This window comes from Manis javanica, chromosome 1 (genome assembly GCF_040802235.1).
Source record: "Manis javanica isolate MJ-LG chromosome 1, MJ_LKY, whole genome shotgun sequence".
Taxonomy (NCBI): domain Eukaryota; kingdom Metazoa; phylum Chordata; class Mammalia; order Pholidota; family Manidae; genus Manis; species Manis javanica.
Window position 1 is genome coordinate 180,736,743 of NC_133156.1, and position 13,966 is coordinate 180,750,708.

The 13,966-nt window shown below is 37.8% G+C and overlaps 1 protein-coding gene and 1 long non-coding RNA gene across 2 annotated transcripts in view; one reads left to right on the forward strand and one right to left on the reverse strand.

The window, feature by feature from the left end:
• The window catches only part of DUSP11 (dual specificity phosphatase 11), a 21,175-nt gene extending 10,913 nt beyond the window's left edge, over window positions 1-10,262 (forward strand). Inside the window, exons 6-9 of the mRNA XM_037027202.2 lie at window positions 6,610-6,656; window positions 6,935-7,010; window positions 7,238-7,426; window positions 9,253-10,262. Of these exons, the coding sequence (XP_036883097.1) occupies window positions 6,610-6,656; window positions 6,935-7,010; window positions 7,238-7,426; window positions 9,253-9,448 (508 nt within the window). The 3' untranslated portion in view covers window positions 9,449-10,262. The remainder of the gene's footprint in view (window positions 1-6,609; window positions 6,657-6,934; window positions 7,011-7,237; window positions 7,427-9,252) is intronic.
• LOC140843105 (uncharacterized) overlaps window positions 1-13,945 on the reverse strand; it is a 19,310-nt gene extending 5,365 nt beyond the window's left edge. The window contains exon 1 of the long non-coding RNA XR_012120587.1: window positions 13,811-13,945. This is a non-coding gene — a long non-coding RNA (uncharacterized lncRNA). The remainder of the gene's footprint in view (window positions 1-13,810) is intronic.
• Window positions 13,946-13,966: the final 21 nt, after the last annotated feature.

Genomic DNA, 13,966 nt, shown 5'->3' on the forward strand with positions numbered 1-13,966 from the left:
GCTGACCGTGATGGTGACTTCCAAGTTTCTGGCCCATACAGTTGGTTAGAGAGTACTTTTTAGATACAATGTTAATGTTTTTCCCAGTTTGCCTTTTGGTGTTTGTTGGTTCCCGATAAATATGCCATCATACTAAGTAAGTCTTACTTTTTTTTTTTGTATCATTAATCTACAATTACATGAGGAACAGTATGTCTACTAGACACCCCCATCAGTAAGTCAGCCCCACATACCTCACTACAGTCACTGCCCATCAGCGCAGCAAGATGCTGTAGAATCACTACTTGTCTTCTCTGTGTTGTACAGCTCTCCCCGTGCCCCCACCCACATTACACATGCTAATCATAATGGCCCCTTTCTTTTTCCTCCACCCTTATCCCTCTCCGCCCATCCTCCCCAGTCCCTTTACCTTTGGTAACTGTTAGTCCATTCTTGGGTTCTGTGAGTCTGCTGCTGTTTTGTTCCTTCAGTTTTTTTCTTTGTTCTTATACTCCACAGATGAGTGAAATCATTTGGTACTTGTCTTTCTCCGCCTGGCTTATTTCACTGAGCATAATACCCTCTAGCTCCATCCATGTTGTTGCAAATGGTAGGACTTATTTTCTTCTTATGGCTGAATAATATTCCATTGTGTATATGTACCACCTCTTCTTTATCCATTCATCTACTGATGGACACTTAGGTTGCTTCCATTTCTTGGCTATTGTAAACAGTGCTGCGATAAACATAGGGGTGCATGTCTTTTTCAATCTGGGCTGCTGCATTCTTAGGGTAAATTCCTAGGAGTGGAATTCCTGGGTCAACTGGTATTTCTATTTTGAGTTTTTTGAGGAACCTCCATACTGCTATCCACAGTGGTTGAACTAATTTACATTCCCACCAGCAGTGTAGGAGGGTTCCTCTTTCTCCACAACCTCGCCAACATTTGTTGTTCTTTGTCTTTTGGATGGTGATGATCCTTACTGGTATGAGGTGATATCTCCTTGTGGTTTTAATTTGCATTTCTCTGATGCCTAGCGATGTGGAGCATCTTTTCATGTGTCTGTTGGCCATCTGAATTTCTTCTTTGGAGAACTGTCTGTTCAGCTTCTCTGCCCATTTTTTAATTGGGTTATTTGCTTTTTGTTTGTTGAGGTGCATGAGCTCTTTATATATTTTGGATGTCAACGCTTTATTGGATCTGTCACTTAGGAATATATTTTCCCATACTGTAGGATGCCTTTTTGTTCTATTGGTGATGTCCTTTGCTGTACAGAAGCTTTTCAGCTTGATATGGTTCCACTTGTTCATTTTTGCTTTTGTTTCCCTTGCCCGGGGAGATATGTTCATGAAAAAGTTGCTCATGTTTATGTCCAAAAGATTTTTGCCTATGTTTTTTTCTAAGAGTTTTATGGTTTTATGACTTACATTCAGGTCTTTGACCCATTTCAAATTTATTTTTGTGTATGGGGTTAGACAATGATCCTGTTTCATTCTCTTACATGTAGCTGTCCAGTTTTGCCAACACCAGCTGTTGAAGAGGCTGTCATTTCCCCATTGTATGTCCATGGCTCCTTTATCATATATTAATTGACCATATATGGTTGGGTTTATATCAGGGCTCTCTAGTCTGTTCCATTGGTCTATGGGTCTGTTCTTGTGCCAGTACAAAATTGTCTTGATTACTATAGCTTTGTAGTAGAGCTTGAAATTGGGGAGCATAAGTCCCCCTGCTTTATTCTTCCTTCTCAGGGTTGCTTTGGTTATTAGAGGTCTTTTGTGGTTCCATATGAATTTTAGGACAATTTTCTCTAGTTCGTTGAAGAATGCTGTTGGTATTTTGATAGGAATTGCATTGAATCTATAGATTGCTTTAGGCAGGATGGCCATTTTGACAACATTAATTCTTCCTATCCATGAGCATGGGATGTGTTTCCATTTATTGGTATCTTCTTTAATTTCTCTCATGAGTGTCTTCTAGTTTTCATAGTATAGGTGTTTCACTTCCTTGGTTAGGTTTATTCCTAGGTATTTTATTCTTTTTTTTTTTTTTTTTGGTGTGTGTGTGTGTGTGTGTGTGTGTGTGTGTGTGTTGTTGCTGTTTTTTTATTTTGGTATCATTAATCTACAACTACATTAAGAACATTATGTTTAGTAGGCTCCCCGCTTCACCAAGTCCCCCCACCTACCCCTTCACAGTCACTGTCCATCAGTGTAGTAAGATGCTGTAAAATCACTACTTGTCTTCTCTGTGTTGTAGAGCCTGCCCTGCACCCCCTCCACATTATGCATGCTAATTGTAATGCCTCCTTTCTTTTTCCCGCCCTTATCCCTCCCTTCCCACCCATCTTCCCCAGTCCCTTTCCCTTTGGTAACTGTTAGTCCATTCGTGGGCTCTGTGATTCTGCTGCTGTTTTGTTCCTTCAGTTTTTGCTCTTGTACTCCACATATGAATGAAAGTATTTTATTCTTTTTGATGCAATTGTGAATGTAATTGTTTTCCTGATTTCTCTCTCTGCTAGTTCATTGTTAGTGTATAGGAAAGCCACAGATTTCTGTGTATTAATTTTATATCCTGCAACTTTGCTGAATTCAGATATTAGATCTAGTAGTTTTGGAGTGGATTCTTTAGGGTTTTTTACCAACAATATCATGTCATCTGCAAACAGGGACAGTTTAACTTCTTCCTTGCCAATCTGGATGACTTTTATTTCTTTGTGTTGTCTGATTGCCATGGCTTGGTCCTCCAGTAGTATGTTGAATATAAGTGGGGAGCGTGCTCATCCTTGTCTTTTTCCCGATGTTAAAGGAAAAGCTGTCAGCTTCTCGCTGTTAAGTATAATGTTGACTGTGGGTTTGTCATATATGGCCTTTATTATGTTGAGGTACTTGCCCTCTATACACATTTTGTTGAGAGTTTTTATCATGAATGGGTGTTGAATTTTGTCAAATGCTTTTTCAGCATCTATGGAGATGATTATGTGGTTTTTGTCTTTTTGTTTATGTGGTGGATGATGATGTTGGATTTTTGAATGTTGCATCCCTGGCATAAATCCTACTTGATCATGATGGATGATCTTTTTCATGTATTTTTGAATTTGGTTTGCTAATATTTGTTGAGTATTTTTGCATCTATGTTCATTAGGGATACTGGTCTGTAATTTTCTTTTTTTTGTGGTGTCTTTGACTGGTTTTGGTATTAGAGTGATGCTGGCCTCATAGAATGAGTTTGGAAATATTCTCTCTTCCATTTTTTGGAAAACTTTAAGGAGAATGGATAGTAGGTCTTCACTAAATGTTTGATAAAATTCAGCGGTGAAGCCATCTGTTCCAGGAGTTTTGTTCTTAGGTAGGTTTTTGATTACCAGTTCAATTTTGTTACTGGTAATTGGTCTGTTCAGATTTTGTTTCTTCCTTGGTCAGCCTTGGAAGGTTGTGTTTTTCTAGAAAGTTGTCCATTTCTTCTGGGTTATCCAGTTTGTTAGCATATAGTTTTTCATAGTATTCTCTAATAATTCTTTGTATTTCTGTGGTGTCCGTAGTGATTTTTCCTTTCTCTTTTCTGATTCTGTTTATGTGAGTACAATCTCTTTTTTTCTTGATAAGTCTGGCTAGGGGTTTATCTATTTTGTTTATTTTCTCAAAGTACCAGCTCTTGCTTTCATTAATTGTTTCTATTGTTTTATTCTCAGTTTTGTTATTTCTGCTCTAATCTTTATTATGTCCCTCCTTCTACTGACTTTGGGCCTCATTTGTTGTTCTTTCTCTAGTTTCATTAATTGTGAGTTAAGACTGCTTATATGGGATTTGTCTACTTTCTTGAGGTAGGCCTGTTTTGCAATATACTTTCCTCTTAGCACAGCCTTGACTATGTCCCACAAATTTTGCAGTGTTGAATTATTGTTGTCATTTTTCTCCATATATTGCTTCATGTCTGTTTTTATTTGGTCATTGATCCATTTGTTATTTAGGAGCATGTTGTGAAGGCTCCATATGTTTGTGGGATTTTTCATTTTCTTTGCATAATTTATTTCTAGTTTCATACCTTTGTGGTCTGAGAAACTGACTGGTACAATTTCAATCTTTTTTAATTTACTGAGGCTCTTTTTACGGCCTAGTATATGGTCTATTCTTGAAAATGTTCCATGTGCCTTTGAGAAGAATGTGTATTCTGTTGCTTTTGAGTGTAGAGTTCTGTAGATGTCTGTTAGGTCCATCTGTTTTATTGTGTTGTTCAGTGCCTCTGTCTCTTTACTTATCTTCTGTCTTGTTGATCTGTCCTTCAGAGTGAGTGGAGTGTTGAAGTCTCCTAGAATGAATGCATTATATTCTACTTCCCCTTTTAATTCTGTTAGTATTTGTTTCACATATGTGGGTGCTCCTGTGTTGGGAGCATAGATATTTATAATGGTTATATCTTCTTGTTGGATTGACCCCTTTATCATTATGTAATGTCCTTCTTTGTCTCTTGTTACTTTCTTTGTTTTGAAGTCTATTTTGTCTGATACAAGTACTGCAACACCTGCTTTTTTCTCTGTTAGTTGCATGAAATATCTTTTTCCATCCCTTCACTTTTAGTCTGTATATGTCTTTGGGTTTAGAGTGAGTCTCTTGTAGGCAGCATACAGATGGGTCTTGTTTTTTTTATCCATTCAGTGACTCTGTGTCTTTTGATTGGTGCATTCAGTCCATTTACATTTAGGGAGGGTGATTATCGATAGGTATGTACTTATTGCCATTGCAGGCTTTAGATTCATGGTTACCAAAGGTTTAAGGCTAACTTCCTTACTATCTAAGAGTCTAACTTAACTCACTTGATATGCTGTTACAAACGCAATCTAAAAGTTCTTTTCTTTTTCTCTTCCTTTTTCTTCCTCCTCCATTCTTTATATATTAGGTATCGTTTTCTGTATTCTTTGTCTATCTCTTGATTGACTTTGGGGATAGTTCACTTAATTTTGCATTTGCTTAGTAATTAGCGGTTCTACTTTCTTTACTGTGGTTTTATTACCTCTGGTGACAGCTGTTAAATCTTAGGAACACTTCCATCTATAGCAGTCCCTCCAAAATAGACTGTAGAGATGGTTTGTAGGAGGTAAATTCTCTCAGCTTTTGCTTATCTTGAAATTGTTTAATCCCTCCTTCAAATTTAAATGATAATTTTGCTGGATAAAGTAATCTTTGTTCCATGCCCTTCTGCTTCATGGCATTAAATACATCATGCCACTCCCTTCTGGCCTGTAAGGTTTCTGCTGAAATGTCTGATGTTAGCCTGATGGGCTTTCCTTTGTTTGTGATCTTATTTCTGTCTCTGGCTGCTTTTAACAGTCTGTCCTTATCCTTGATCTTTGCCAATTTTATTACTGTATGTCTTTCTTCCTTGGTGTTTTCTTGCTTGGGTCCCTTGAGTTGGGAGATCTGTGGATCTCTATGGCCTGAGAGACTATCTCCTTCCCCAGATTGAGCAATTACTTCCTCAAAGACACTTCTTATCCCTTTCTCTCTCTTCTTCTGGTATCCCTATAATGCAAATATTGTTCCGTTTGGATTGATCATACAGTTCTCTCAATATTCTTTCATTCTTAGAGATCCTTTTTTCTCTCTGTGCCTCAGTTTCTTTGTATTCCTCTTCTCTGGTTTCTATTTCATTAATCGGCACCTCCACCGTATCCAACCTGCTTTTAATACCCTCCATTGTGCTCTTCAACGATTGGATCTCCGACCTGAATTCATTCCTGAGTTCTTGGATATCTTTCTGTACCCTCCATTAGCATGTAGATGATTTTTATTTTAAACTCCCTGTCAGGAAGAGTCATAAGGTCCAGGTCATTTAAATCTTTTTCTGGATTTATATCACTTTTACTCTGGACCAGTTTCCTTTGGCGTTTCTTATTTGTATAGGGCGCCCTCTAGTGTCCAGAAGCTCTATTCTCTGGAGCTTCTCAGCCCCTGAAGCAATGTCGCGGTGTCACAGGGGAGCGGTATTGGTGCCTGGGGGAGGAAAGAGTTGTTTCCTGCTTCCCGACTGCTATGCCTGTCTCCACTGCCTGAACCAGTGGGCCAAGCATGCAGGTATAAGCTTTTGTCCCAGAGCAGCCGGATATGGATCCCTGCTTTCCACAAGCGGCCGGAATCTCAGTCTCTCCAGGAATTCTGCCTGTATTAGCTTTCTAACCCTATAATCACACAAGTATCATGAAAGCACCATGAAATGTCGGTTTGTGCTCCCAGAGCAGATCTCCAGAGCTAGGTATTCAGCAGTCCCAGGCCTTCCACTCCCTCCCTGCTCCGTTTCTCTCCCTCCCACCGGTGAGCTGGGGTGGGGTAAGGGCTTGGGTCCCTCTGGGCCACAGCTTTGGTATGTTACCCTGTTCTGTGAGGTCTGCTCTTTTCTACAGGTATATGCAGTCTGTTGCTCTCTCAGGATTAGTTGCACCAACTATATTTTCGAATTGTATGCCCTTTTAGGAGGAAGCCTCTGTCTCACTTCTCATGCCGCCATCTTTAATCCAAATAAAGGCCTTTCTTGGGATTTTTATATCTGTATTTGTAAGTGAAATTGGACCTTTTTTAAAAAACTTGACTTTTTCTTTTCATATATAAATGACTCGAATTATGTTGTTTTGTTAGATATTTGATTGATGTAGAAGACATGAGGCCAGATGATGCAATTGAATGTAAGTATGGGGATTATCACTATTTTTCCCTTTTTTATAAAAGTTGAAGTTGGAAATATAGATGCATTTCTTAAATTTTGGAAATAAAGAAAATCTTGTGATTTATTTGTCCTGATGTAAGGATCTTTTGCCAAACGTTTATAAAGGGATATATTGGAAATAGAGAGGTGCAACAAATGTCCTGAATAATTTGTCAGTGGATTTCAGCTGTGATCTGCATTCTCTGGGAAAGATTTACTTTTCATACAGTTATTTTTAACAGTTCATCCACTCCTCAGTATTCAACAGGTGCCGAGGACATTGCTTGGAAAGACAAAACTACATTGAAGACCTTCAGAATGGGCCCATCAGAAAGTAAGTTTTATTTTATGTGTGAGATTTGTGGCTAGGGACATCTGCTTTTATATCTTTTAGCTGCACATAGGTGTTCTTCTCATAGCTTGTTTACTTGCTCTGGGAAACCTAAATCAATAGGAATAGGGGGAGGATGAGGTGGTTTTATTCATGGGCCAAAACAAAGTCACTAAATTGGCTACTAAATTTGGAAACCAGTAATACTATGTGAAAACATTCTCTTTGAGGAATTGGGAATCCAGTGTATCCAGATCAAGTGGTTTTGAAGACACAACACATCTGATGGAACCAGTCCACACCACTAATAATAAGTCTGTTAACCAAGAACCTAGGTATAACCTACATCGAACTCAAGGTTACAGAACACCTTCTCGGCATTTCCACATACAGAATCAAGGTTTGCAGCAGTCAATAAGGTATTTCTGCTGTCCCTTTTCTAGAATTGAAATAGAAATTAATATTATATAAATTAGTGTAAACACATCATGCAGTTGGTGAGGAATTGACATTTTCTTGCTGATCAATCAACCCAGGAGGTATCTTTTGCTCCTTGTTTTACATTTAGGGCTGGAAAATCAAGTAGAGGGTGGGGAATCTGACTTTTCAGAGGCAGTTGGGAAAAGGACTTAAAAATTTTCACTGATACTAAACTTAGTTGAAGCCAATAATTTGATGTTACTACCAAAAAAGATCTTGCATTCTTAGGCTATATTAATAGTGGTATAGTTTTTAGAATAAGGGTGATTGTTATTTATAAAGTAAATACAGATTATAAGAAAAACAGTAAAATTCCAGTAGAGAAATTTGCTGAGGATTTAAACTAAGTCACAAAAATATGTTTACCTGGGAAACAGGAAAAACCTCAGTACAGTTAAAATGGCAGAGTACTGTTCTTTGCCTATTAATTTAGCAACAGTTTTTGATAAAACATCCAGTGTAGTGGTTGTCAGGCTGGACCTGGGTTTGCATCCTGGCTGTGCCATTTACCCCCCCATGTGATCTGTGGTAAGATCTCTAAATTTCTAGTTTCTCATCAGTCAGATGGAAATTTTAATAACACATACCTCTTAGGGATTGTAACTATTACATGAGGTAATAAAGTACCTTAGCACATTGAAAACACTTTCAAAAAGATGTCGACATCTTTAGAAGGTGTAAACATTCCAAAAAGATGTTGCCCATCTTGCCAGTGGCACTGCAAATTGGTACAGCTCTTTTGAAACACAACTTTAGGAGCCATAAGAATGCTCATACCTGGTAACTCCACACTGAGACTAAGAAAATACTTCAAAATGTGGAAAAATCTATATTTATTAAGTCATACAGCATATTTCTCAACTGTCTACTATGTATCATACACTGGACTAGGTGCTCAAGATATAGTAGTATATGTTCTGAGATTAATCCCAGCATTATTTATAGTAGTGGAAAACTTGGTAGCATCTTGCATTTCTAACAATGAAGAATAGCTAAGTAAATTAATCATATTCATACTATGACACTTTATAAAACCATTGAAAGTAAGAGCTCACTTATGGTAAGTGAAAAGAGTAGGTTGTGATTCAACAGTCAAAAAAAGATGCCAGGGGGAATAGACTAAAAGGAAATATTAACCAGCCGAATTAGATTAAAGTGGGATTGAGAATTTGGGGGCTGGGGTATTATTTTTCCTTTTCTCAGATTTCCAATTTTTTAAAAAAATGATTTTATTAGATTTACTGATCTTGACTGATCTTGCTTTTGAAGCAATTAAACTGAAATCTTAATTTGCCAGATTTGTTGCATGTAGTATGGCTAGAATTTCTGTACTTTATAATTGAATTATATATTTATTTATAAAGTGAAAGTTTTCTGTTTTCAAAAATGAATAGCTTATTCTGTCTCATGTCAGCCCTGCTAGACTTGGAGAGAAAATATCTGATTAGAATAGTATGGGCATAATCTCTGTAGGGAAATGTGGAAAGGCTCTTGGGAACCTACTGTTTGCCAGGGCGTGTGGTAGGTAATTTAAATATATTGTCTTAATTTATCTTCAAAACAACCCATGAAGATGGAAGGTATTATCAGCTCCATTTTATAAAGAGCTCAGGAATCCAAATATAAAGGTAGTCTATCTGCTAAGGTCACATATGTGACCTTAAACAGTAGAAAACAGTGGAACCAGAGTTTCTATGTATTATTTTATAAAGCTTATTTTATATTTCATTGAAGTTAATAGTATTTTATTACTTTTTTTTTTAAGAAAATTTTCACCATATCAGGATGTTTACCGGAGAGACTGTATCCCTCCTCCTGGTCCCCCGGGAGGAGACTATTCTCAGAGTAGGTACTCTTGGAATGTAAAGCCAAATACCAGTCAAGCAACCCAGAATAAAAGGTGGTCTTCTGGCAGTTACTATAGACTCTCCTATCCAACCTATTGTGGATGGACCGAGTGACACAACCCTATCCTGGAAATCTATCTGGAGACAGAGCAGGACTGAAGACAGCTGGAATGACTTTTTATCAGAGCAGGTCAAATGAGGTTTATAATCTGTTTTATTTCTCCCTTATATGTTCAAGTATAAGGAAAAATTGTATTGATATTTACCTCTTTGCTCATAAATTTGCACTACTTGCAACAGTGAAGGAAATAATATGTCATTCCAGTCTTAAATTTTTTTAAAGGTGATATTTTAGAAGTGATAAAGTAATAAAAGAACTTCCCTTGTAAATTATTTTTTAAAAATTCTATCTTTTCTATGTATTTCCTTCTAACTAGACTTGTGATATGAATGTGTGAAGGTGCAGACATTTTTAATGTTTTTGTCATGTTCTGTCATTGAGCCAATCAGTCATTAAGGATCTCTGTTACCCCAGCTGTTGAAGGATTCTATTAGAATCTACCTGAGAGACAATCTCTTTAGAACCTGATCACTATTTGTAATTAGCTATGGTATTTTTATGACTAGGCATTTCTTTCTTTGGCCATCTATTGTGGGATTTGACTGACTTCCTTTAACTGAATTTTCAGGGTGCAATCTAAACACAGGAATGGATAAATTCTGAGGGATTGATTGTCAATTTATTGATTGTCACTTTGGTTTTATTGATAAGCCAGAAATGCTAGGTAGTTTACCTAAAAGGGTAATTGTTAATCGACTGGGTAGATCTATTCAGAAAACTTGAAAACTTGTATGTATATATACGACTATAAAGTTTGCTTACTGAGCAGAATAGGCTACAACATTAAAAGCCTGGGATATCTGGGAAGACTTGCATGGTTCCTTGTGTTACTGCTTTTCTGTTGAACAGAACTTGATAGGCTCTTTCTCCACTCTTTTCTCACAGTGGGTGGTACCTTGACCTTAACTTTTTTCAAAGTTGTCTTTTCTGTTGATATACCTCGAACACACAAATGGATCACTTGGGAGATGTTAATTAGTTTTAGCTACAGAGAAGCCACAAACCTTTGCTGCTCAAGACAGTATTTCACCATCACAACAGAATTCTCGGTAGATATTTGATGAATATTTGAGCAACTTGGCTTAATGTTTTTAAAGCCCCTGATTTAAAAAATTTGTATTACAGAATGTTTGATGCTGCACAATAGTAATTTTCTCTGTTTACTTTTATATGTGAACAACATGTGGACACAGACCCTAAGGGGGTGCTCTAACTCAGCTACTCCCCTGGGCTGTCCATTTAGCTCAGTCAGGTTGCTTCCCTTCATCTAAGGGATGGCTCATGAAGTTTTTCTCTGCCTGCCACACTTAACAGAGATACAAGAATTCTTGCTAAAAGGCAACTCTTAGGAAATTACTCCCTAGGATACATTGTGAAGGCTCACTTGGAAAGAAATTAGAGCAAGACAACTAGTAAGGCAGAAAAGAACAAGCAGGGGCAGGTATGGGAATCCACAGTCTTAGAGTCTCATAGTGTTAAGTTCCTTGGCTAGCAGTTCCTAAGGAGGATGTTACCAGTAGAGGTCCCATCATATAAGCACTGATACTTCAAAGAAGCCCTCCTTGGCCCTGTTGTCCCACACTGTCTCCCCTTCCCGTTTCGGGCATCAACGTGGCTTGTCAAACACTAGTCTCTTGCTCTCTTGTACCTCATTAATTCTTCAACACACTTAAGTTCTGGGTTCTGCTCACACCCACCAATGAAAGTCCTCTGGCTAAACGGACCAGCAACTCCCTTTTTTAAAGGTCTTCAGTGGTTTTTTTAAGCCTTAAAATTTTTTATTTTTATTAAAATAACATGTGAGTGGTTTAAATCCAAATAGTTCTATGAAAAAGAATAGTACCCCCCCTCCACCCTACCACCAGTCATCACTCCACAAAGTCAGCCACTTTTTTTTCCCATTAGCTTCTAATATTCACCTCCCTATTAGACACTTCTAATAATAAATCTTGTCACTTCTTGATTTTTCAATTTGAGTTAGTATTCTGTTGTATGGTATACTACAATTTGCTTATCCATATCCCAGTTGAAAGGGATTTGGGTTGTTTCTAGTTTTTGATTTTTGAACAAAGCTGCTGTAAATACTTGTGTACAGGTTTCTGTGTGAACATAATGGTGTTTATTTCTTCTGGAGTGGGATTGCTGCTATGGGGTAAGTGTATGTTTCATTTTATAAGAAACTCCCTAACTTTTCCAAAATGGCTCTACTATTTTAAATTCCCATCAACAAGATATAAGTTCCATTTGCTCACATCCTCACCAGCACTTAATATTGTCAGGTTTTTCTTTTACTTTAGCTATTCTGATACAGATGTTGTGTTGCCTGATTGCAATTTTTAAAACAAATTCAGAGCTATAATTGACATACAATACACTATACATTTTTTAAGTGTACAGTTTGATACATTTGAAATATATACATCCATGAAACTGTAACCACAGTTAAGACAAACATATTTATTACCCCATAGTTTCCTTGTGCCCCTTTGTAATTCCCCTTTTCCACTCCAGGGCCCCCACCCAAGCAACCACTGATCTGTTTCTGTCATGATAGATCAGTTTTATATAAGCAAATCATACAGTGTGTATTTTTATGTCTGGCTCTTCATTCAGCGTAGTTACTTGGAGATTCATCCATGTTAATTGCATGTAGCAATAGTTGATTCCTTTTTGTTGCTAATTTGCAGTTCATTGTATGATAGCACTTTGTTCATTTACTTGAACATTGAGGTTGTTTCTGACCTTATTGGTGGTTACAAACAAATTGCTATGAACTGAGACTTTTTTTTAAATGCCTATTTTTTAATCAACCTTATTGAGGCAGAATTTATAGTCTAAAATGTACTCCTTTAAAGTATATAATTTAATGAATTTTGACAAATTCATACTCTTTTGTAACTAATACCACATCAAGGTATAGAAAGAACATTGACTTCACCACAAAGGTTCTCTTGGGGTCCTTGCCAGTCAATCTCTGCCATTCCCACATCCCAAGCAACCACTAATTTGCTTTCAGTCACTCTGGAATAAATTCGTAATTCTGAGAGCTTTGTAGAAATGGGGTGTTCATACAGTTAACATAATCATAATCTTGGTTTCTTGGCTTTTTTTTTGCTAAGCATGTTTTTAGATTCATCCATGTTGCAAGTATTGCTGTTGTAAATATCAGTAGTGTATTCCTTTTTGTTGCTGAGTACCATCTCACTGTATGAATTTACCACAATTTGTTTATCCACTGAGGTGCTCTTCAGCATTGGGTTGTTTCCAGGTTTTGGCTATTATAAGTAAAGTTACTATAAACATTCATATACAAGCCTTTATGTGGACACATTTTAATTTCTCTTGGTAAATACCAAGGAGTGAAATTGCTGGCTACAGTAAGTACACATCTGATTTTTTTTAAAACTGCCATACTCTTTTTTTAAAACTGCCATATTCAGACCAGCAATATAGTTCTGCACGTTTGGCAACACTTGTTATTATCAGGCTTTTAAATTATAGTCATTATGTGGGTATAGTAATATCTCATATTTTTTATTTGCATTTGCTTAATGACATGATGTTGAGCATCTTTTCATATGTTTATTGGCCTTTCATGTGTCTTCTGTGACTTGTCCAAATATGTCACCCATCCTAAATTAGGTTGTTTCTCTTATTCTTGAGTTGTAGGCATTGTTTTATAATCAGGATACCAGCCTTTTGTCAGAATAAATCATTTTTTTCCATGTATATTCCTACTGTGTTCAAGTTCCACAGTTGTCTTTGCTGTTACTTAAATAGGCTAAGGCCAAACATGTCTACAGAGACTTTGAACTCTGTTGCCTGGAGTGCTGCTCTCCCACAGCTGGCCAGACCTTCTCCCTCCGGTCACTGTTAAAGTGGTCTTTTTGGTGACATCTTTCTTAACCTTCCTACTTAAAATAGTAATACCCCATGGCCTGGCACCTCCACCCCTTTTCTCTAGTTTATTTCTCCATAGCACATATCCACCCAACAGTTACATTTGTTATTTACCTATCTTCTTGTTTAAAGAAAAATATTGACCCAACATAAGCTCCAACCATAAGGAACAAGGAAAATGGTTCTATTCGGGCTGTTGAGGGATTACCTCCTCCTTGGAGGCCGATACGGTCAGGGATGACAAATTCATGAGACTGCTAGATGAAGGAAGAGGTTGATCTCAGTAAGGTGCGGTCACCTACCTCAACTAGCCAAGGGAGATCGGCAAGCGCGGCCACTCGAGGCTTTCCCTAAGTGACCGCACGTAGGGCAAGAAGGAAACTTGAGCCCCGCCTGCCTCGAAAAATAACTGGAGCAGCGGAGACCTATACGGGGCTCATCTTGGCCACACTTACTTGCACAGGAAGAAACTGAGGACGTCTCATCTAAGGCTGAACACGGGTTAGGGACAAGGCTGAGGGGGACTTCGCACCCAGGCCTCAGCTTCCGCCCCCGGATCCACTCCGCCCTCCGCGCCCCTCCAGCGGGGGGTCGAAGGGCCTGCTCACCGG